The following is a 22,964-nucleotide window of genomic DNA, read 5'->3' as shown; positions in this document are numbered from 1 at the left end:
GTAGGGCGAGTACTACGAGAATACTCCAAGAAAACGAGTCTTGAATGACACGACACAGCAGTCAACAAGAGTCAACACTTTACCTCGAAGGGCATTTTCGTAAATTCACATTTAAAAATTATAAAAATCATAATTTTTAGGGACGGGTCGTTACATATATACACACATCAAATATGTCCTCGAAAATTCCGTTTAGTCCATTAAGGGCTTTTTCGTTCTTTTACTAAAAAAAATTATGCGCTGCAAATATAAACGGGTCGAACTTAAGAACACAAAATATGTAATTTGAAATAGTGAAGTCCGTGGACGGAATTTCACAGTTTGGAAATGTTTGGAGTTGATTGCCTGGTGTTAAACTACTTCTGCATTGTTACCGGAAAAAAAAAAAAAAATTAGTTCAGTATAATGTGTTGAGAATGAGTCCCACATTTATGGGATGAGGGATCTTGCATGAGCTTATAAGAGGTTGGGTTACTCTCCAAATTGCCAATTGGTTTTATGATGGAACCTCAACTTTCTTCAAGTATCAGAGCAGGTTGTCCCACATGTGAAGCCAAACGGCCTTATGTTGTCCACGTGTTAGGCTCGAAAATTTGCTACACATAAGAAGGCGTGTTGAGAATGAGTCATACATTGATGAGATGAGGGACCTTGCATGGGCTTATAAGAGGTTGGGCTAATCCCTATATTACCAATTAGTTTTATGATGAAACCTTAACTTTTTCTAATAATGTACTGAATTATCAGAACAACAAAAAAAAGATTGATTTCCTTTTTTTTTTTTTTTTTTTTTTTTGCTACGGATTGTTTTCTTTTTAATAGGATTCTTTCCAAAGTATCAAAACGGCAGGCTCATTATTAATAATTTATTTTTTATACAAAATGGGGAAACATGAATGACTTCTGTGGAATTTCACAATACACGATTAAACGGCCCAAAGCAAAATAGTATAAACCGAGATGAACAAGTTGCTATAAAACTCTTAAAAAATAAACCCCCCTTCACAAGTAAACTTTTCACGAACGCGTCTGAAATCATTTTTCTTGAGAGAAGAAGTGGTTGATGGTAGGCATGATCTCCGGTGGCCGTGTGCGGAGGAACTTCCGTAGGCCGTGCTCGGCGTACTTCTCTCCCTCTTCTTCGTTTTCAAGTACCGCCATTCGACGGTGAGCTTTGTTGATTCTGCAAATTAATTAACCAATTAGCACGTTTATAAATTAAGATCTTTAAGGAAAAAAAAAAAATATATATATATATATATATATATATATATCTGTGTGTGTATATGAATCTGTACCTGACTTCAGGGTTGAGGAACATGTTCCTTGTAAGCTGAAATGCGCACAAGCTTGTAACAAATGTCATCGCAGCCATTAACGGGTACACCTAAATATATATGTCACCCAAAAATTCGGATTAATTAGCTTTATTGGATATTTTTATTCACAAAACTAATTAGTCTTGAGAAATTGATTTTCTCCTTTATTAAAAGACAAAAACAACGAGATGAGTATATAAAATAAAACTAAGTTTGTGAAAATCACTAACCTGGATTTATTCTAAATTATTTTATCTTACAAGAGAGATTCTAATTCGAATGCAAGGAGTACCCTAACTGCTAACATATTTAAAAAAAGTAATTAAACTAAAAGCCGAAAGCTTTCTCACCTCAGGCCTCACCCAACGCCCCATCTGAATTCGAGATATGTGAGAAGAAAGTAATTTGCTTTTTTTCTTTCTGCTTCCTGCTTTTTCCTGTTGCGTTTGTATTTCTATGTGCCATGTATTTATATATATAGTGTTACGTGGATTGGAAAATATGGTATTTGGAAAATTAGGAGCTACTTACTGTGGGCAGCAATATACTTTTGACCATCTACGGCTAAAACCAGCGGCTTAGCCTCTGGATTTTCTTAAACGACCCAATAGGAAAGAGCGTTTTGCCTTGTGGGTTGACAATTTTAGACTTAGACCTTATCACCAGAATGTTCCATTTGCGTTGGCAATCAAACTACTTCCTATAACAAATCCAAAGCATGAAATAGACTCCTTGTGAATTCTAGCATGTTCTTTCGAGGAAAAACCCTTATAAAAAAAATTCAATACTTCTCTTAAAAATATGGCAAAACCTATATTAAAAATTGATTAGCGTAGAAATAGATGTATTGGTTCACGAAAGAATACATTTACAAAAAAAAAATATAACGGGTACATTTTTGTTTATAAACGTTTTCATTAGAAGCATGTTAGAAATGTTCTTGTTGTTTCTTCATAAGTCGCTGATTTTTGTTTTGTTTTTGTAATTGGCAATTACTTTTAAGTTATTTTGTGAAACTCTAGTGTAATCACATTTGCTTGAAACTTTGCCGCTTTTGTTTGAACTTATAAATTAGCAATTAAGCTTTATGACCCAATGCAATAAATAACCATGTTTTGACACGTAACAGTAAAAATGTTGGGATTCAATCATAAAATTAATTGGCAATATAGACAATAACTCAATTACTTATAAGTACATGCAATGTTCCTTCTTTCTTCGATGTGAGATTTACTCTCAACACACTCTCGCCCCGCACATATGACAAATTTTTAAGTCTTACACGTGAACAACACAAATTTGGTAACGTGTAGTAGTGTAGCCATTGAGCTTCACAAATAAGACCATCTACTCCAATACTATGAAGAAAGTTAAGATTCCAACATAAAACTCATTAGCTATATGGGAAGTAGTCTAACCTCTTATAAGTCCCTATATGGTTTGGTCCCTCATTGATGTGGGACTTTATCCTTACACTCTCACACACCCCCTCACATATAGAGAATTATCAAGCCTAACACGTGAATAATACAAATAGAATTACGCTTCACACATAATAACCGGTTGAGGTTTACATCCAACCTTTTGAAGAACTAATTCACAACTAATGGGCTAGCTATCAATTATTTTCCAAGCCAATAACTATGTTGATTTGTCGTTATACTATCCATAGTTTCATGGTTTCGGTGGCGGGACCTCCCATATATTCATCAAAGCGAGTGGAGAGGAACTGCAAATTGAGGCCAAAAAGACAGATATTTTGCTGTTGAAGAGAACTCAATTCAAGCCTTTAAATTGCAAGCAGTTGAGTTGAGCAGTCTTTCTATCAGAAAGGGACTCTTTGTATCTACACTAGTGTTAGAATAAGGTTGAGAATTTAACAGAAAACTGACTTTGAGACACGTTAATACGTTTTCCTTAAAGTGATATTTGCCCCCACTCCAATATGAGTTTGCTAACGGGTCTAAAACAAATTACTTTCAGGATACAACAAAGTTTGGAATATTAGTTTAGTAAGAACTGAAATTCCCTTGAAATCTTCTAAAGGGAAACTGTATAATTTTGATGGAGAGAAAGAGGATAAGAAACTGTTGTTTAAAGAATTGTATATATATCCAAATATGCAGCCAACATAAGCTAGATATAGATACTATGAAACCCTTTGAAGATGGATCAAAGTGTGCATAAAAAAAGTCATGTTCTTTCCTGCATCATTACCACCGAATGAATGTATCTTTTAATCAAAGTCGCACCCTGCTGCATCTTTCATTTTCTGAAAAGATGCAATCCCATTGTTAGTGACACGGAACTGCAAGAAGTCATCACTTTTTAATTTCATAGCAAGCGACATATCCCTTAGTTGTGCTTCTTCATCCAAGAGACATGGAACTGCAGCCATGCTCCTTTTACCAAAAGACACGTTATTGCACCAGAAACATGGAACTGCAGCCATGCTCCTTTTGCCAAAAGACACGACACTGCAGCCTTCGGTTGTGTTTCTTCACACAAGGCACTGCAGCCTTTATCCCATTATGCACGCAACACCATATATATATATATATTAATGAAATATACCAACAACAAGCGCAAGATATCTTCCCATGCAGAAGTAACTTGTTTTGTAAGAAAATATTGTGGACTTTTTTTTATAAAAATCACAACGAACACATTTTGATTCGACCAAAATTTCATTTTTGTTGATACAAACGATGATAGAAAAAGAAAAAAAATTGAACACAAAACCTTATATGCATCATCAAAAGTTAATACTTAGTACTTTTAATCAAGAGAAGAGCCAAAATTTGGGTTGGGGGGCTGGCAAAATCCATAACCAATAATATTCACACATGTGCATTAACTTGGATTGGGAGCCTGATAGGAGCATTTTTATGCGACTTAATTGGCTTGTTCTCATGCATTTATGTTGTTTTTCCTTAGTTAGTTTAGTGTTTAAAGTCATTTTCGTGCAATTTCAGGTTTTAGTGTCAAACTATGCAAAAAGAAGCAATTTGGAGCATTCTAGAGCATTTTTGGGTCAAGATTGGATAGTGCAAGTATGGAGGCATGAGGATGGACGAATTTGAAGGCTTGAATTCAGTTAGGGAGCTGCAAGGGGGCCTAAAAACCTTATTTCTAGAAGGCTTTATCTATTCACACATGGTGCCTAATTTCTGTATTGGAAGAACTAGTCGTCCTAGCTTGTCACTAGCCGTCCTAGCTTGTCTCCTAGCCGTCCTAGCTTGTCACTAGCCGTCCTAGCTTGTCACTAGCCGTCCTACCTTGTCTCCTAGCCGTCCTACCTTGTCTCCTAGCTTGTCACTAGCCGTCCTAGCTTGTCACTAGCCGTCCTACCTTGTCTCCTAGCTTGTCACTAGCCGTCCTACCTTGTCTCCTAGCCGTCCTATCTTGTCTCCTACCTTGTCCAAGCTACACACATATATCCTTTAAGTGTTTCATGTATAGAATTTCTGGTACAAAACCTTTTGGTTTCAACTAAGTTCTAAACATTTCCTAGCCCTATAAATAAGGCTTTGCAACAAGGCACTAAGGGGATCACTCATTCATTCAATTTTCGTCCATTCATCTATCCTCCATCCAATTCCATAATCCCTGATCCTAAAACACATCCCAACCATCCCATCCACCTTTGTGCCGTAGCAAGGAGAAAGAAGGAAAGACTCTTGGATGCTCAAGCTTCGTCGTTGGTGCATTCTAGGTGTAATTCGTTTTATGATTTCAATGTTTAATTTATTTTCCTTTCATTTTGCTATGAACATGAGTGGCTAAACCCTTATTGGTTAGGGGTGATTTCGAAGCCATAACTATGTGTGCAAGTTGATTTGATAAATTCCAGTTATGAGTTCTTGAATCGTGAATGCAATTGGCTTAACTGTGCGAGTAATAACGTATTTGTGTTTGTTAATTAGGGGTCGACACTTAATTGGCTTGCATGAATATGATGCTAGAATATAAGTTTGTTTCACATAATTGTCACACACTTATATTCACAAGTAGTGAAGGTTGCTAGTCACAATCGCGTTAAGTTCAATTCCTAGCATAAGTGTCATGATGTCATAGTCACAAGTGCTTTGTCAATGCTTATAGTTTTCATTGAACGTAATGATCTTTGATTGTATCTTTATTATGATGTCATGTAAGGAACTTTTGAAGAATGCTTTGGGTTGTCGTATGATGTCATCCAATTCAATAACACAAGGAAAACTTGAGAATTAACTAGTGATGTCACAGTTAATTTGGGGCATTGTCATTCATAATTCTATGAAGGAATAACTGGAAATCGAGTCATTTGCATACTTGTCATGTGTGGAGAAAGAACCCCTAACTAGTTCATCATCCATTAAAAACCCCAAAAACGTTTCAAAATCAGTTTTACTTTGCAATCTGTTTTCTCAACTTTAATTTCGTCCAAATCAAATCCCCCTTTACTTTGAAGTCTCAATTTAGTTAGAAATTGTTTTGGTTCATGTTTTTAAGTGTTTTGAGTCAAGTTTTCAACCAATTTCGTCCAAATTAGTGTAGGTGCTCAAAACTGCCCAGAAAGTGTTTTTTTTAGGCAGTTTTGAGTCTTCTAGTTGCTGTTTTGAGTTTTTGTTTTGTTTTAGTGTTTTAACTTTGGTTTTTCATTATTTGAGTCCAAATTAGTGTTTTTAACTTTGTTTTGGAGTTCTTAGGTCAGTTTTCAAGAGTTTAGCAATCCCTCCTAATCCCCGGTTTTGAACGATCCCTACTTACATACTTTGCTACAATTGTCAGAAGAGGGTTTAATTTGTGTGCTTAATATATTTCGCATCAAAGTTTTGGCGCCGTTGCCGGGGATTAGCAACTTTGCTAAATCCCTTGGATTGTTTTTGTTTCATTTATTTCACTTTGTTTCTGATTTTGTTTTAGTTTCTGACCTATTTTTGTTTCTTGTTTTTTTAGGTACTAGTGCATGACGCGGAGTTCTCAAACTGTGCATGCACATATCTTAGACTTTAACGACAATTTTGAACGTGATTTGAGAAGAAAGAGGAGGCATCCCGAACGTAGTGAACCTAGTTCAAGTTCAGAGGCCGAATCTGAGTTTGAAGAAGTGGAAGAAGAAGTTATGGCAGCGGACAATCGGACCATTAAAGAGCTTTCGGCCTCAGGGTTGGCCAATGCCGCACCATTATGCATTCAATACCCCGCGGCTGCCCAAGGCAAGACCGATGAATTCGAGTTGAAGTCAAGCTTGTTGCACCACATTCCTAAATACCATGGGCTTTCCATGGAAGATCCAAACAAGCATCTTAAAGAGTTTGAAGTAGTTTGTTCAAGCATGACTCCCGTCAATGTTGACGGAAGTATTTTGAAGATGAAAGCTTTTCCGTTCTCTTTAATGGATAAAGCTAAGGATTGGTTATACGAGTTGGCTCCTGGCACTGTCACTTCATGGGAGAGTATGAAAAGAGCGTTTTTGGAGAAGTTTTTCCTAACTTCTCGCATCATTCTTCTTCGTAAAAAAATAAGTGGAATTCAACAAGATGAAGGTGAGTCTTTTCCTGCATACTATGAACGTTTTAAATCACTTGTTGCTTCTTGTCCACAACATCAGATGAAGGAGGAGCTACTTTTGCAATACTTCTACGAGGGCCTCCTACCATTAGAACGTCAAATGCTCGATGCCTCGGCAGGTGGAGCATTAGTGGACAAAACACCTATGGCTGCCAAGACCTTGATTTCTAATCGAGCGTTGAACGATCAACAATACGAAGGAGTAGGCCAAAGAGGACCCCCACGGCAACATGTTCATGAGGTAAGTTCTACTTCCGACATTAATTCACAATTGGCTAATCTTACTTCTATTGTGTCTCAGTTGGCCGAGGGCATGAAGATGCAAGGACCAATTGTATGTGGCGTATGTTCTATGCATGGACATGCCTCTGAAAAATGTCCACAGTTGATTGAAAATGGTGGATGGGAAAGCGCCAATGCAATTGGGTTTCAAGGCCAAAACCAACCAAGGAACGATCCTTATTCCAACACATATAATCCCGGTTGGAGAGACCACCCAAATTTCAAATGGAGGGAGCCCCAACAATCTCAAAACCAAGGAGGCTTTAGGCAACAACCCCCTGGGTTCTTTCCCAAAACCTACGGCCCACCCCAAAATCAAGCCCAATCCGGCCCAAGTGCCTCAGGTACGTCTCTTGACAATGATGCACTTCTTAAGATACTAACTAAGTTGTCTAATGGGCAGGACGATCAAGCTAAGGCTATGCAAAACCAAGACAAAAGGGTGGATCAATTGGAGAAACAAATGGGGCAAATTGCCGAGTTTATGGGGCAGTTTCGTGAACAAGGAAAGCTCCCTAGTTCCACCGTTCCAAATCCAAAGGGAAGCTTCGAAAGTGCAAAGGCCATAACCTTGAGAAGTGGAGAAGAGATTGGGGCAGATCCTACACCATCACAATTAGGTCCCAAAGGTGATGAAAACTTGCAAATTGAAAAGGAAGAATCAAGCAAATCCACTGCAAAGGTGGGAGAGTCTTTGCCGCAAGTTCCTAGTGCCCCAAAACTGTCTAATTCGGCCAAAAAGGGTAAGAATGTGTCAAATTCGGTTTCTACTAATGCTTTTCCTTCGAATGCTCCTTTTCCTAGTAGGTTTATGCAAACAAGGAAGGAAGAAGCTGAAAAGGACATCCTTGAGACATTTAGGAAAGTTCAAGTGAACATACCCTTGTTGGATGCAATCAAGCAAGTCCCTAGATACGCCAAGTTTTTGAAGGAGTTGTGCACCACTAGGAAGAGGATGTCGACCAAGGAAGTGGTAAAAGTAGGTGAGAATGTGTCCGCCATCTTGCAACGCAAACTACCTCCCAAATGCAAAGATCCAGGTAGTTTCACCATTCCTTGTGTCATAGGTAACACTAGATTTGAATCTGCCATGCTTGACTTAGGTGCCTCTATAAATGTTATGCCATATTCCATATATGCATCTATGAACCTAGGAGCATTGAAAAAGGATGGTGTTATCATACAATTGGCCGATAGATCTAATGCCTATCCAAAGGGAGTTTTGGAAGATGTTTTGGTGCAGGTTAATCATTTGATCTTTCCGGCGGATTTCTATGTCCTTGAGATGGATGAATCGGATCATGCACCCTCGCTGCCCATTCTACTTGGAAGGCCATTCATGAAAACGGCCCGGACTAAGATTGACGTGTTTAATGGAACTTTGTCCATGGAATTTGATGGGGAAGTTGTTAATTTCAATCTTTCCGATTCTATTAAGTATCCTAGTGAAGATCATTCATGTTTCTCTATTGATACTGTTGACTCTTTGGTGCAGGGATACCTTGAAGATTTGAATGATGATATGCTTGAAAAAGTCATTACAAGTGGTGTAGAAGTCAAAACCAAGGGAGCAACATCCATGCAACCCCACGGCACAAATACACTATCCTATGCCGTGCCTCCTAGTGAGGATTTTCTTGAAGTAGTTACTGCCCTTGAGTCATCACCAATACATGATGGTAAGCTTCCTAACAAAGAGTCAATTCCCATTTCGACTAACAAGTTGCTTCCATCCATAATTCAGGCACCTATCCTTGAACTCAAACCTTTGCCAAGCCATTTGAAGTACATTTTCTTGGGAAAAAATGAGACACTGCCTGCCATCATATCATCATCCCTCACGACACAAGAGGAGGAAAAACTCATGCATGTGTTGAAGGAGTACAAATCTGCCCTAGGATGGACATTGGCCGATATCAAAGGTATAAGCCCCACAACTTGTATGCATCACATATTTCTTGAGGAGGGGACCAAACCAACTAGAGAGGCTCAACGCCGTCTTAACCCTCCAATGATGGAAGTTGTGAAAAAGGAGATAATCAAACTTCTTGATTGTGGAGTCATTTATCCTATCTCCGATAGTCGTTGGGTTTCACCTATCCAATGTGTGCCTAAGAAATCCAGAGTGACGGTTGTGGAGAATGCCGAGAATGAGCTTGTACCCATGAGAATCCAAACCGGTTGGCGTGTATGCATCGATTATAGGAAGATAAATGCCACCACAAGGAAGGACCACTTCCCATTGCCGTTCCTAGATCAAATGTTGGAAAGGTTAGCGGGTCATTCTTTTTATTGCTTTCTTGATGGATATTCAGGTTATAATCAAATTGTCATTGCCCCGGATGATCAAGAAAAGACCACTTTTACTTGTCCCTTTGGAACATTTGCATATCGACGCATGCCATTTGGTTTGTGCAATGCCCCTGCCACGTTTCAAAGGTGTATGGTAAGCATATTTTCTGATTATGTTGAAAGGATTATTGAGATATTCATGGATGACTTTAGTGTTTTTGGTGATTCTTTTGATAAATGCTTGGATAATCTCACTTTAATCTTGAAACGTTGTGTTGAAACAAACCTTGTTTTAAATTGGGAAAAATGCCATTTTATGGTTAAACAAGGTATTGTTTTGGGTCATATAATCTCTGAAAAAGGAATTGAAGTTGATAAGTCTAAAGTAGATCTTGTACGCTACTTACCCTCTCCTACTTCGGTTAGAGAGGTTCGTTCTTTTCTTGGTCATGCAGGATTCTATAGACGATTTATCAAGGACTTTTCCAAGATTGCACAACCCCTATGCCGCCTCCTCCAAAAAGATGTGTCTTTTGAGTTCAACGAGGCATGCGAGAAGTCATTCAAGCATCTCAAAGAGCTCCTAACCACGGCACCCATCATAACTCCCCCGGATTGGTCCATTCCATTTGAATTGATGTGTGATGCCTCGGATTATGCACTTGGGGCTGTTTTGGGTCAAAGGAAAAATAAACAGTCACATGTAATTTATTATGCTTCCCGCACTTTAAATGATGCTCAATTGAATTATTCTACAACCGAAAAAGAACTCTTGGCGGTTGTATTTGCTTTAGATAAGTTTAGATCATATCTTATTGGCACTAAAGTAATTGTTTTCACTGACCATGCAGCCTTGAAGTATCTTTTCACCAAAAAGGAGGCCAAACCAAGGCTCATTCGTTGGATGCTCCTACTTCAAGAGTTCGATATTGAAATTAGGGACAAGAAAGGTTGTGAAAACGTGGTGGCTGACCACTTGAGTAGATTGGTGCGTGAAGAAGAATCCCTCCCCATTTCTGAGACGTTTCCGGATGAACAACTTCTGTCCATTGAGGTACGTACCCCTTGGTATGCCGATTTGGTCAATTTCTTGGTGACTAAGCAAGTTCCTAACACCCTAAGCAAGGTCCAACGTGATAAACTGATACATGATGCAAGATTTTATGTGTGGGATGATCCATATCTATGGAAATATTGCCCAGATCAGATTATTAGAAGATGTGTGCCAACTTCTGATTTTAACTCAATTCTAGCATTTTGTCATTCTTATGCATGTGGAGGCCATTTTGGTACCCAAAGGACAGCTCGTAAAGTGTTAGAATCTGGTTTTTATTGGCCTACATTGTTCAAAGATGCTAGAACGTTTTGCTTAACATGTGATAGATGTCAAAGAACAGGTTCTATTGGTGCAAAAGACCAAATGCCGCAAACACCCATCTTCAATGTTGAAATCTTTGATGTTTGGGGTATTGATTTCATGGGTCCTTTTCCTTCTTCATTTGGTTTCACTTATATTTTGCTTGCGGTTGATTATGTTTCTAAATGGGTAGAAGCAAAAGCTACCCGTACTAACGATTCTAGAGTGGTTTCAGATTTCATCAAGACTAACATTTTCTCTAGATTTGGGATGCCGCGGGTATTTATAAGTGATGGAGGTTCACATTTCTGCAATAGGACCATTGAGGCACTCTTCAAGAAGTACAATGTCAAGCATAAGGTTTCAACACCTTATCACCCACAAACAAGTGGCCAAGCCGAAGTATCAAATAGAGAGGTCAAGCAAATCTTGGAGAAGACCGTGGGGCCTAACCGGAAGGATTGGAGCATGCGTTTAGACGATGCACTATGGGCATATCGCACTGCCTACAAAACACCCCTAGGGATGTCTCCATTTCGGCTAGTTTATGGAAAACCTTGTCACTTACCCGTGGAGCTAGAGCATAAGGCACATTGGGCCATCAAAACGTTCAATTTGGACTTAGATGCTGCTGGAATGCATCGGAAGCTCCAATTGAATGAGCTTGAGGAACTAAGGAATGAAGCCTACGAGAATGCCCGCATTTACAAGGAAAAGACGAAGGCGTTTCATGACAAGATGATTAGGGGCAAAACCTTCACAATTGGGCAGAAAGTTTTACTTTTTAATTCTCGTCTACGTTTATTTCCCGGAAAGTTACGTTCTAAATGGATTGGACCTTTTGTTGTTACTAATGTTTTTCCACATGGTGCAGTTCAAGTCCAAAGCTTAAGGAATGGGGTGGAATTCAAGGTCAACGGACATAGATTGAAGCCATACTATGAGAATGTCGTGGGGCAGGTTGTGGAGGAGATCTCACTCCATGCCGTGGGCACCAATGGTGCCTAAACGTGTTCTTCGTCCGGCTGCAAGACGTTAAAGAAAGCGCTACTTGGGAGGCAACCCATGCCATTCAACAAAGGAAGACCTAGAAAGCACTCCAATTCCAGATTTGCGTTCCTGAACCCTTCTCTTTGTTGATTCTTTCTAATCTGCCTATTTAGTTGTTTTACTTGCTGTTTGTGTGATTCTATGCTTAAAACATTGAGGACAATGTTTGATTTAAGTGTGGGGGGGGTAACTAAGTGTTTTTCATGCAAATTCGTGGGATTTTATCACCCATTATTTCAAAACTTGTTCCTTGCTGTTTTTAAGTGTTTTTAAGCAGTTTTGGTGTGTTTTAGTATGTTTTGAAGTAAAAATCCGAAAATCAAAGAAAAATTTGAAAAATTTGTTTTAAAAAAACCCAAAAAAGAGTTGTTTTTGTGTGTTTGTTTGTGTCCTAGGGTACCTTCCAACACAATGATGAGGATTTGGTTTTTAAATACATGGTTGTTAAAGAGAGTGATTAACATGGATGAAAGTTTGATTTACTCTATGTTTATGCTTGGTTGTGGTTATAACTTATGAATTCACATGCAATCATAAAAGAAAAAAATCAGTTTTTGTAACATGCTTGAAGGAAGGAACTCAAATTAACGCTACAACCTTGTGAGACTTGAACCTAAACGTTTATTTGGAGAGTTAAAATCTGTGCATTCTTTGTTTTCTAAAATCGTTGCATGATCTCATTATTCTTTGCTTGGTTGCTACTTAGAAGGCGTTTCATCATTTAGTTCCAAACACTAGAAGTCATGCCCATTTCATTCAAAGCATGGTATTGATTAGCATAACACATATTCAAGATGAAGTTGTGTAGTGACCACCACTTTAGCCAAAAAGCCGTGTGCCCTACTCCATTATATGTTTAGGTGTTAACCCCATTGAGCCTTGTTTAGCCTTTTCTTTGTTAACCCACATTACCCTCACCTAGCCTAGATTAGGACTATCCATACCCTCGTTCTTAAAGTATAGTAAGCATGATTCAAATGGAATTCCTTTGTGGCAGAAACCAAGTGTGGGGGAAGTAGAAAGAAAAGAAAAGAAAAATTCGTAAAAAAAAAAAAAAAAAAAAAAAAAAAAAAAAAAAAAGTATGAAAAGAGTTGAACAACATGAGAAAAAGAGTTCCAAGGTGTTGTTTGTTGAAGAAAGGGTCCAAAAAGTTGAATTCGGCCCCAAGAAGTTGTTTAAAGTCTTCCCCTTGTGTTTTTAAGTTAATTTCTGCAAACTAAGTGAATTCTAAGTCTTAATTTCATTACTTTGCTTACTAATGCTTGAAGTAACGTTTGTTTTCCCTATCCTTTCTTTGTTAACCAATACCCCAAGCCCCGTTGCAACCCTTAAACTTCTATCTTGAGTGTTATGTGTTTCAATTTGTTGAGTTTGAATTTGGTATGAGCATATGGTGTCACTGGTTCTCGCATCTAAGTAGTAGCATTCCATTCATGAGATCATATCTAAACATGCCTATTAACTCCGGAAATTGCGTTCTTTGTGATACATATATGTGAGCATTCGTTTTATATCTACATCAATTCTCTCACATATAGCTAGTATAGGGTGTGTAGTTAGAAAATCTGAGTGAAAATAGAGTGCAAATCTATTAAGGATTGAGGGAATTCTCTAAGGCATGTTACTACATTCAAAACATTGTTTTAATTGGTTAATTGTGAACTAGTAAGTAGTGACTATGATTAAGCATGTGCTTAAGTGTTAAATTGACTCAAATCTGTGGGAATGATAATCTTTAACATGTCATGTGCATTGGAAATCCCTGAGGCAAACGTTGGAAGGTTTAGATTATGTTTGTTTGTTTTGTCTTGTTTTATTTCTTTGTTTTGCTCGAGGACTAGCAAAAGCTAAGTGTGGGGGAATTTGATAGGAGCATTTTTATGCGACTTAATTGGCTTGTTCTCATGCATTTATGTTGTTTTTCCTTAGTTAGTTTAGTGTTTAAAGTCATTTTCGTGCAATTTCAGGTTTTAGTGTCAAACTATGCAAAAAGAAGCAATTTGGAGCATTCTAGAGCATTTTTGGGCCAAGATTGGATAGTGCAAGTATGGAGGCATGAGGATGGACGAATTTGAAGGCTTGAATTCAGTTAGGGAGCTGCAAGGGGGCCTAAAAACCTTATTTCTAGAAGGCTTTATCTATTCACACATGGTGCCTAATTTCTGTATTGGAAGAACTAGCCGTCCTAGCTTGTCACTAGCCGTCCTAGCTTGTCTCCTAGCCGTCCTAGCTTGTCACTAGTCGTCCTAGCTTGTCACTAGCCGTCCTACCTTATCTCCTAGCCGTCCTACCTTGTCTCCTAGCTTGTCACTAGCCGTCCTAGCTTGTCACTAGCCGTCCTACCTTGTCTCCTAGCTTGTCACTAGCCGTCCTACCTTGTCTCCTAGCCGTCCTATCTTGTCTCCTACCTTGTCCAAGCTACACACATATATCCTTTAAGTGTTTCATGTATAGAATTTCTGGTACAAAACCTTTTGGTTTCAACTAAGTTCTAAACATTTCCTAGCCCTATAAATAAGGCTTTGCAACAAGGCACTAAGGGGATCACTCATTCATTCAATTTTCGTCCATTCATCTATCCTCCATCCAATTCCATAATCCCTGATCCTAAAACACATCCCAACCATCCCATCCACCTTTATGCCGTAGCAAGGAGAAAGAAGGAAAGACTCTTGGATGCTCAAGCTTCGTCGTTGGTGCATTCTAGGTGTAATTCGTTTTATGATTTCAATGTTTAATTTATTTTCCTTTCATTTTGCTATGAACATGAGTGGCTAAACCCTTATTGGTTAGGGGTGATTTCGAAGCCATAACTATGTGTGCAAGTTGATTTGATAAATTCCAGTTATGAGTTCTTGAATCGTGAATGCAATTGGCTTAACTGTGCGAGTAATAACGTATTTGTGTTTGTTAATTAGGGGTCGACACTTAATTGGCTTGCATGAATATGATGCTAGAATATAAGTTTGTTTCACATAATTGTCACACACTTATATTCACAAGTAGTGAAGGTTGCTAGTCACAATCGCGTTAAGTTCAATTCCTAGCATAAGTGTCATGATGTCATAGTCACAAGTGCTTTGTCAATGCTTATAGTTTTCATTGAACGTAATGATCTTTGATTGTATCTTTATTATGATGTCATGTAAGGAACTTTTGAAGAATGCTTTGGGTTGTCGTATGATGTCATCCAATTCAATAACACAAGGAAAACTTGAGAATTAACTAGTGATGTCACAGTTAATTTGGGGCATTGTCATTCATAATTCTATGAAGGAATAACTGGAAATCGAGTCATTTGCATACTTGTCATGTGTGGAGAAAGAACCCCTAACTAGTTCATCATCCATTAAAAACCCCAAAAACGTTTCAAAATCAGTTTTACTTTGCAATCTGTTTTCTCAACTTTAATTTCGTCCAAATCAAATCCCCCTTTACTTTGAAGTCTCAATTTAGTTAGAAATTGTTTTGGTTCATGTTTTTAAGTGTTTTGAGTCAAGTTTTCAACCAATTTCGTCCAAATTAGTGTAGGTGCTCAAAACTGCCCAGAAAGTGTTTTTTTAGGCAGTTTTGAGTCTTCTAGTTGCTGTTTTGAGTTTTTGTTTTGTTTTAGTGTTTTAACTTTGGTTTTTCATTCTTTGAGTCCAAATTAGTGTTTTTAACTTTGTTTTGGAGTTCTTAGGTCAGTTTTCAAGAGTTTAGCAATCCCTCCTAATCCCCGGTTTTGAACGATCCCTACTTACATACTTTGCTACAATTGTCAGAAGAGGGTTTAATTTGTGTGCTTAATATATTTCGCATCAGAGCCACCATCTACTCTTTCACTAAAAATCTCCTACCATATTGTAAATAACTTTGCATGTCAAAAGGTTAGAAAAAAGTTGGGGTGGTGGCCATGGCCACTAGGAATTTAGTTGTGACTCATAATCACTTGAGTTACAAGCCTACGAGTCCTATGTGACTAATTTCGATTTTTTTCAAGAAATAGGGATCTCTTTCCTTAAAGACTTTATAGAATTTCTCTTAGCTTGAACTTCTACTCTCATTACCTGTCAACTTCAGCTGTAAATCAGGGACCGTTGAAATGATGTGCTCACTGCAAATATATTTGGAATGCCTAGCGAGCTAAAGCAGTTGCTTTTAGGACTTGGAAAGCCAAACAGAAGTCTCGAGAGATGAGAGAGACTGAGAGAATTGAACATGTAGTTCTAAGTATGCAACAACCATTAGGTAATCCATCTGTTCACAAAGCTAACAAAATTTTCCTTTGCACAATCTCTGTCTTCCTTAAATGCATACACTTCCATTTCCCACTAAATGCTCCTGCTCATGGCTTAAGCTTACAATCCAAACTCAATCACCGCAAAGTTGATAATTAGGGTTTCGGACCGTGAAGATGAGAAGTTTGGTATCAGTTCTCTTCTTTCTTGCCATGTTTCATGTGCTGGTAAAACTCTAACTCCTTAGACTACTACACATTGGATTGAAGAAAGAAAAATAATCACTTATTTGATGTTTTCTGATTTGATGAAGCTGCATATGATCCGTTGGATCCGAAAGGAAACATAACAGTAAAATGGGATATCTTGTCTTGGACACCAGATGGTTATGTGGTGAGTATCACTTTTTTCCTATAATTAACTTGATTTCTCACGTACTCGATATCCCTTACTCGATCTCATTAGTTGAACGAATTTTACCTTCATCAGTTGTCTAAGAAAATTGTTCTAAGAAGATTTAGAGGGTGCATACAAAATGCATCAACAATGATCGATTACGCCTCTAATGAATTTGTTACAGGCGGTTGTTACCATGAACAATTTCCAAATGTACCGCCACATCATGAGCCCAGGGTGGACGTTAGGATGGATGTGGGCTAGAAAAGAAGTGATATGGGCGGCGGTGGGAGCTGAAGCCACGGAGCAAGGTGACTGCTCCTGGTTCAAGGGGAACATACCTCATTGTTGCAAGAAAACCCCCACCATTGTGGGCTTGCTTCCTGGTGCTCCTTACAACCAGCAATTCACAAATTGCTGCAAAGGTGGCGTGGTGTCTGCGTGGGGCCAAGATCCATCGACCGCGGTCTCATCCTTCCAGCTCAGTGTTGGATCAGCCGGCACTACAAACCGGACAGTCAGACTTCCTAAGAACTTCACGCTGCTAGGCCCCGGACCAGGGTACACCTGTGGCAGGGCAAGAGTTGTGCCTTCCACAATATTTTTGTCACCTGACCGACGCCGCAGGACTCAAGCTTTGAGTAAGTTCCTCTGTGTCACATGACTCAATTACTTTGCGCAACATTTTGTTATAAATAGGCAAAAGTTAGAGAGATAATCTTTTGCTAGGGACAGAAGAGAAATGAGTGTAAAATATCACATTGTTTAGTTTAGTAACTATAACACAAAAAATTGCAAGAAAGCGAGGAGGGAGGGATACTGATATTATTGCTTTCATTTCTTTTCTTTGCTGTGTATTGTAATCACACACAGAATGCTTTTTATATAGAGCCACATCTGTGACAAACCAAAAAGTGAAAAAATTGCTCTTTTTGAAAGCTTCACATAACAACAATTATACTACTGTTGCCCTTTTGAAAACATCACATAACAATAATTACACTACTGGGCATTCATTCTCATAATTTTGCAACACATTTTAGATTATTGGTTCATTTTGATTAGTATGTGACATGTCAAATGCATATCGGCTATCATATTTTATGCAGTGACATGGAACGTGACTTGCACATATTCACAACTTCTGGCCAAAAAGTACCCAAGCTGTTGTGTGTCTCTCTCGTCTTTTTACAATTCCACAGCCGTTCCTTGCCCTTCTTGCACTTGTGGTTGCCACGACAAGAGCAATTGCGTCCAGTAAGTCCTTGAACAAGTGATGATATATTGCATAATCTGTGCAAAGATATATACATAAATCACATGTCAAAAATGTTGATTGTGTTGCAGAAGTGGTTCCAAAATTCTTAGCATGGTGGAAGATGACGCTACGAAGAAAGGCAATGTGCAGCCACTACTGCAGTGCACTCGCCACATGTGTCCGGTGAGAGTGCACTGGCAAGTGATGCTGAATTACAAGGACTATTGGCGTGTGAAGGTGTCGATTACAAACTTCAACTATCGGATGAACTACACGCTTTGGACTCTGGTTATTCAGCATCCTAACTTCAACAATGTCACACAAGTTTTCAGCTTCGATTACAAGCCTCTCATTGCTTACGACTCCATAAGTGAGTTCCAATCGATTTCCTCCTCCACATTATAATTATTCTGTTGAGCGGAAGCTTCAAATATGAAACCAAAGCTAATACGGCAAAATATTACAAGACAAATAATCCAAAAGACACAAGGATTTATACTGGTTCGGCGTAAGCCTACATCCAGTTTCGAGACGGCGAGGAAATTCCACTAATATCAAAAGGAGATTACAAATAGAGTTTTAACTCTCAAACCCAAATCCCACAAACAACCAATAGCTCTCGCTCAAACTAAGAAACAAATGGAGAAGAAGAAACACATATCAAAATCCTTCTCTCCCAAAAGCTACACAAGTAGCACCAACATCTTTGATTGAGTGATTACTAACAAAATGAGATTATTACAAATGGTGGGAAGGAGCAGCTCATATTCAAATGGGAGAGCCGAATGCTCTCCCTGGTTTCTCTCATCTGCCGCTCCCCCACAACCAAAGGCATAACCAAATGCCTTAATATAAACAAAAGGCCCCGCCTTCTTTCTCTCCTCTCTTTGCTCTCTGTATTCCACTCAAAACATAAAATGAGCTCCCTTTATTCTGCTCTCTCAACTCTCCTTTCTTTCGGCCGAACACATCAACCCAAGGCCACTCACCTTTTCTTCCCCAACATCATAATTGCTGCCATAATCATAAAAGCAACCACCAAAACATAAGGGACCAAAACTAAAGTTTCCTTTTCCCTTTTTTCTTCCCCAAAACAAGGAATGATGTCCACCTTTTTTCTTTTCCTTTGTTTACTAACCGAGAGTGGATGCCAAGTTGGCCATTAATTTGGCCACTATTCAACATATTGTAGTCACAACCTAACGTAGCTGTCATGTTATATGCAGATGACACTGGCATGTTTTATGGCTTGAAGTTCTTCAATGACCACTTAATGGAAGCCGGGAAATTTGGGCACGTTCAGTCGGAGATGCTGCTTAAAAAGGACAAGAGCACCTTCACTTTGAGGGAGGGGTGGGCATTTCCTCGCAAAGTTTACTTCAATGGCGATGAGTGCCAGTTGCCTCCACCTGATGTCTACCCGTTTCTTCCCAATTCTGCCCATGAAATTCTACTTTCCTTCTCAACGTTGATTTCGTCATTCACTTTCGTGTTCACAGCTCTTTGGTGATTTGGTTCCGTAGATTCCAGAATCGTGGTACGAATGATATTTTGCAGAGAGAATTGGAGCACGGGTACTTAAATTTGAAGCATTCTTTGAAGAAGCAAACTTAACTTACTTGTATGTGTATCCTGTGAACAGAGAGACTGAATGAGTCTGGTATATGAATTTCTCTGTCCATATAAATGATAAGTACATGATTGGCAAATGAAATCTTTAAGTTAACGCAGAAATGCCATGATTTGGTTAAATCTATGCGATCATACGACAGATTAGGTAAACAGTAACAACAGATAACAATACTCTGATCAGATTCAATTGCTCGTTTCGGATTTACAATCATGACTACATCATCTGGTAAACTCTACAACCAAGAGGGTCTGGCTACATGAATATTCATACAACACAACAGCCAGAAGCAGCCCATTTGACGACATCAACAGCACATTTGACGACATCAAATTTTGCGTCAGAAGCACTTCACCAATACGCATCAGAACATCGAGTGGCTTCCAAAAATTCCCTTCTAAACTATAGTACTATACCCTTTGAAAATCATAGATTGGAACATTTTCGAGCTCAGGTTAAGCATAAGCATACATGACTGCAATGGTCGATAGAAATGTCATGATTAGAGTAAGTAGAGAGACATGCTGCTGGAAACCAGAATTTGGCAACCGTGGATAGGCATCCGGAGGTGGCATCACACAGTTATCACCATTGAAATAGACCCTTCGAGGGAACGCCCAACCCTTATCAAATGTGAATGCTTCACCCTTTTGGAAAAGCAGTTCTGACTGTACATTACCAAGAGGCCCAGATTGCATCAGAATATCATTGTAGAACGTAATTCCCCATAACATGGCAGTATCATCTGTTTGAAAGAAATCCAGATCAGAGATTCGTAACTTTTCAATGTTATAAAGGATAAATAACATACGCATGTATTTTAGAAAACCATACAAAACTTCAAGTTCTAGTCAAATCATGTGAGCAAAGAACATATGAAAAGTAATAAGAAGTAAGGTTTAACATACTAATTCTTCCATAAGGAGTCATCGACTTGTAGTTGTAGCTGAAAATCTGGGTCAGATTGTCAAGGTTTGGGTGTTGGACAACCAGGTTCCAATCCGAATAATTCATCCTGTAATTGAAGTTTGTAACTGTAATCTTCACTCGCCAGTATTGTACGTAGTTTTCCTTGACATGCCAATGAACTCGGATTGGGCACATGTGATTAGTGCATCTAACTAGAGGCGTGTAGCTATTCTTGTTGGAGGCTGAGACAGCTGAAGCCAAATGGGGCGAATCTGATCTGCAAATTCACAGAGAACATAAATGTCTTAATGAAAAAAATTAAAAGTAAAAGCTAAAAGAAGTTAAAAGAAACTGATTCCGGAAGAGAGCTCACTCTACACAGCTTCCTGGATGAGTTGCGTTACTTTGGCAGCCACATGAGCATGTTGTGCAGGGCACTACGTTTTCATTGTAGAAGGATGAAAGAGAGACACAACATGTAGGAGCTGCCTGAGCCAGGAATTGCGAATATATGCACGTCACATTCCATGTCACTGTCACGAACAAAGGGTAAGAACGACTGACAAATTTATTAGCGCAAACATTTATGTTTGAAAGGATTCATAACACTTACTCATAGCTTGAGTGACTCTCCTTTTGTCTGGACTGATAAATTGAGTTGGTTTGACAACATTGGCCGGACCACAAGTATACCCAGGACCGGGTGTGTTAAGGGTGAAGTTTTTAGGAAGTCTGATGGTCTTGTTCGTGGTTCCTGCTTGACCAACACTTATTTGAAAAGAAGCTGCAGCATTTACTGGATCTTGCACCCATGAACTAAGTACTCCTCCTTTGCAACAATTTGTGTATTGTTGATTGTAAGGAGTTCCGGGCAATAGATCAACAATAGTAGGAGTCTTCTCACAACAGTAGGGAATTGTTGTTCTGAATTTTGAACAATCCCCTTGATCTGTGGCTTCTCCTCCCACCATGTTCCATATAATCTCCTTCTTTGCCCATGTCCACCCTAGCAACCATCCTGGTGCCTGAATGTGCCGATACTTTTGGAAGTTAAAAAGTGTAACAGAGGCCTGTGTATTCATTCAAAGAGAACACTGATTAGATATTCACTCAATTCAACTGTTGGGGAAAGGTAAAACAAACCCATGTTATATGCTGCTGTCAACAGCTAATCGAGATTTGTTTCACTAAAGCAAAAGTGGAACGTCTAAATTTGAGTGCAACTTGTGATTCAGTTTTTAATCTTGAGGGGACCAAGACTTGATACTCATACTAGTGACTAAGTTCCATAGTTTCATTCCTGAAGATCTCGGAGTAGGAATGACATTGCGAGTGACAGAAAGTACCAAAGGACCTCAATACCAGACTACGAAAAATAACTGAACTAGAGTCACTATACAGACTATGTAGTTTGTGCAATCAAAAATCCAAATGGAAGCATGAAGTAAAGATGATGTTCAGTGTCAGGCTACTGATCGATGCTTAAAGAACTTCGACAAGCAGCTCTTGTTATTCCTCAGAAATTCATTGCACGTATATTTCTTCGTACGCAATGATTTTACACATTCCGTGCAACTAATGTAAAAAACAAACACTTCTCAGATAATACTTACAACATAGCCATCAGTAGTCCAGCTTAAGATATCCCATTTGATGGTGATATTTCCGTTCGGGTCGAGTGGATCATACGCTTCTGGCAATACACAAGCAAAACAATGAACAATGTGATGATTCGAATCAATAAAAAACCATGTAAAACAATAATTTCAGAGCCTTGTTTGCCACAGTTTCTTCTGTTAAAATTCAAAAAGTTCGAATTCATCCCGAAACACAAGAACTTCATAACGAAATACAATTTTTCCATAAAAAAACCCATCTGATAAAACAAATTAAATTAAAAATAAATAAAAAATCATCCTCGTATGTAACAGTGAAAACCCAAAACCCCAAAGCTGCCAAAACCTCACAAAAAATGAAGAAATAAGACACATTAGGCCAAGAAAACCCACCAAGCAAATTAAAGATTCAAACTTTGAAGAAATCACAAATCACCAGCTTAAAAAATTCAAACTTCGAAAAAAAAAAAAAAAAGACCGAGTCCGAGCATATATATACCTGTAGCAATGAAGGTGCTTGTGCAAGAAAGCACAAAGACGAGCAAGGTGGCGAAACTGACGAATTTCGGGACTGATCGAATCATGGGCAGGAAGAGAAACCCCATTTCCGGCAATTAGATTTTGTTCTGATCAGAATGTTTGCGTTCTAATTTGTCTTGGGTGCCGCAAAGTTTCTTGCGGTTTGGTCAGAGGTGGTGGCACAGGTTTCGTTTTCGAAGCAGAGAAAATAAGGAGTGAGGAGGGAGAGAGAGAGAGGGGGGAGAACGCGGTAGCGTGTGCGATACTGACCACTTTGCAAGTCTGCTAAGACAGTTTAAAAGAGTAAATTTTTAATTAACTAATTTTATTCTAATTTGGAAGTCTTCGGTTTCTTAACTAACTAGTTTTATTCTGGTGTATGATGGGTTCCTAATTAAATTATCATAGTTAATTCAATATATAAATTAACTCAGCTTATTTGATAATTTAGTATCTATCAGTGTAAAATAAATACAAAATTTCAACGATTAAATTCTTATTGTCGAATCGTTATCCTCATTTATTCAGCATATATCACATACTAGACATGATAAAAAAT

The 22,964-nt window shown here is 38.6% G+C and overlaps 3 protein-coding genes across 5 annotated transcripts; 1 reads left to right on the top strand and 2 right to left on the bottom strand.

Moving 5' to 3' along the window:
- Positions 1-836: 836 nt before the first annotated feature.
- LOC137738833 (uncharacterized) lies at positions 837-1,826 on the bottom strand. 2 transcript variants are annotated; one of them, XM_068478306.2, is made up of 3 exons: positions 1,670-1,826; positions 1,299-1,387; positions 837-1,183 (listed from the first exon to the last, which is right to left on the bottom strand). In XM_068478306.2, the coding sequence occupies exons 1-3, from the start codon at positions 1,691-1,693 to the stop codon at positions 1,036-1,038; spliced, it is 261 nt and encodes an 86-aa protein (XP_068334407.1). In that variant the 5' UTR covers positions 1,694-1,826; the 3' UTR covers positions 837-1,035. The 2 variants fall into 2 exon arrangements, with proteins under 2 accessions (XP_068334407.1, XP_088556609.1); XM_088700483.1 differs by having other exon boundaries at positions 1,550-1,683.
- Positions 1,827-16,395: 14,569 nt separating this feature from the next.
- On the top strand, positions 16,396-19,430 carry LOC137739299 (COBRA-like protein 4). Of its 2 annotated transcripts, XM_088700349.1 has the most exons (5): positions 16,396-16,470; positions 16,658-17,114; positions 17,583-17,730; positions 17,821-18,101; positions 18,958-19,429. In XM_088700349.1, exons 2-5 carry the CDS (start codon positions 16,670-16,672, stop codon positions 19,239-19,241), a joined length of 1,158 nt encoding a protein of 385 aa, XP_088556475.1. In that variant the 5' UTR covers positions 16,396-16,470; positions 16,658-16,669; the 3' UTR covers positions 19,242-19,429. The 2 variants fall into 2 exon arrangements, with proteins under 2 accessions (XP_088556475.1, XP_088556474.1); XM_088700348.1 differs by lacking the exon at positions 16,396-16,470 and having other exon boundaries at positions 16,623-17,114; positions 18,958-19,430.
- Positions 19,431-19,524: 94 nt separating this feature from the next.
- LOC137739298 (COBRA-like protein 1) lies at positions 19,525-22,689 on the bottom strand. The gene is made up of 6 exons (XM_068478851.2): positions 22,386-22,689; positions 21,884-21,963; positions 20,884-21,340; positions 20,644-20,803; positions 20,270-20,547; positions 19,525-20,106 (listed from the first exon to the last, which is right to left on the bottom strand). The coding sequence occupies exons 1-6, from the start codon at positions 22,489-22,491 to the stop codon at positions 19,817-19,819; spliced, it is 1,371 nt and encodes a 456-aa protein (XP_068334952.2). The 5' UTR covers positions 22,492-22,689; the 3' UTR covers positions 19,525-19,816.
- Between the last annotated feature and the right edge of the window lie 275 nt (positions 22,690-22,964).

This window comes from Pyrus communis, chromosome 9, assembly GCF_041283825.1.
Source record: "Pyrus communis isolate YQ-2024b chromosome 9, ASM4128382v1, whole genome shotgun sequence".
NCBI lineage: Eukaryota > Viridiplantae > Streptophyta > Magnoliopsida > Rosales > Rosaceae > Pyrus > Pyrus communis.
The sequence above is the reverse complement of the archived record's forward strand: the minus strand, read 5'-3'. Positions and strand labels throughout refer to the sequence as shown.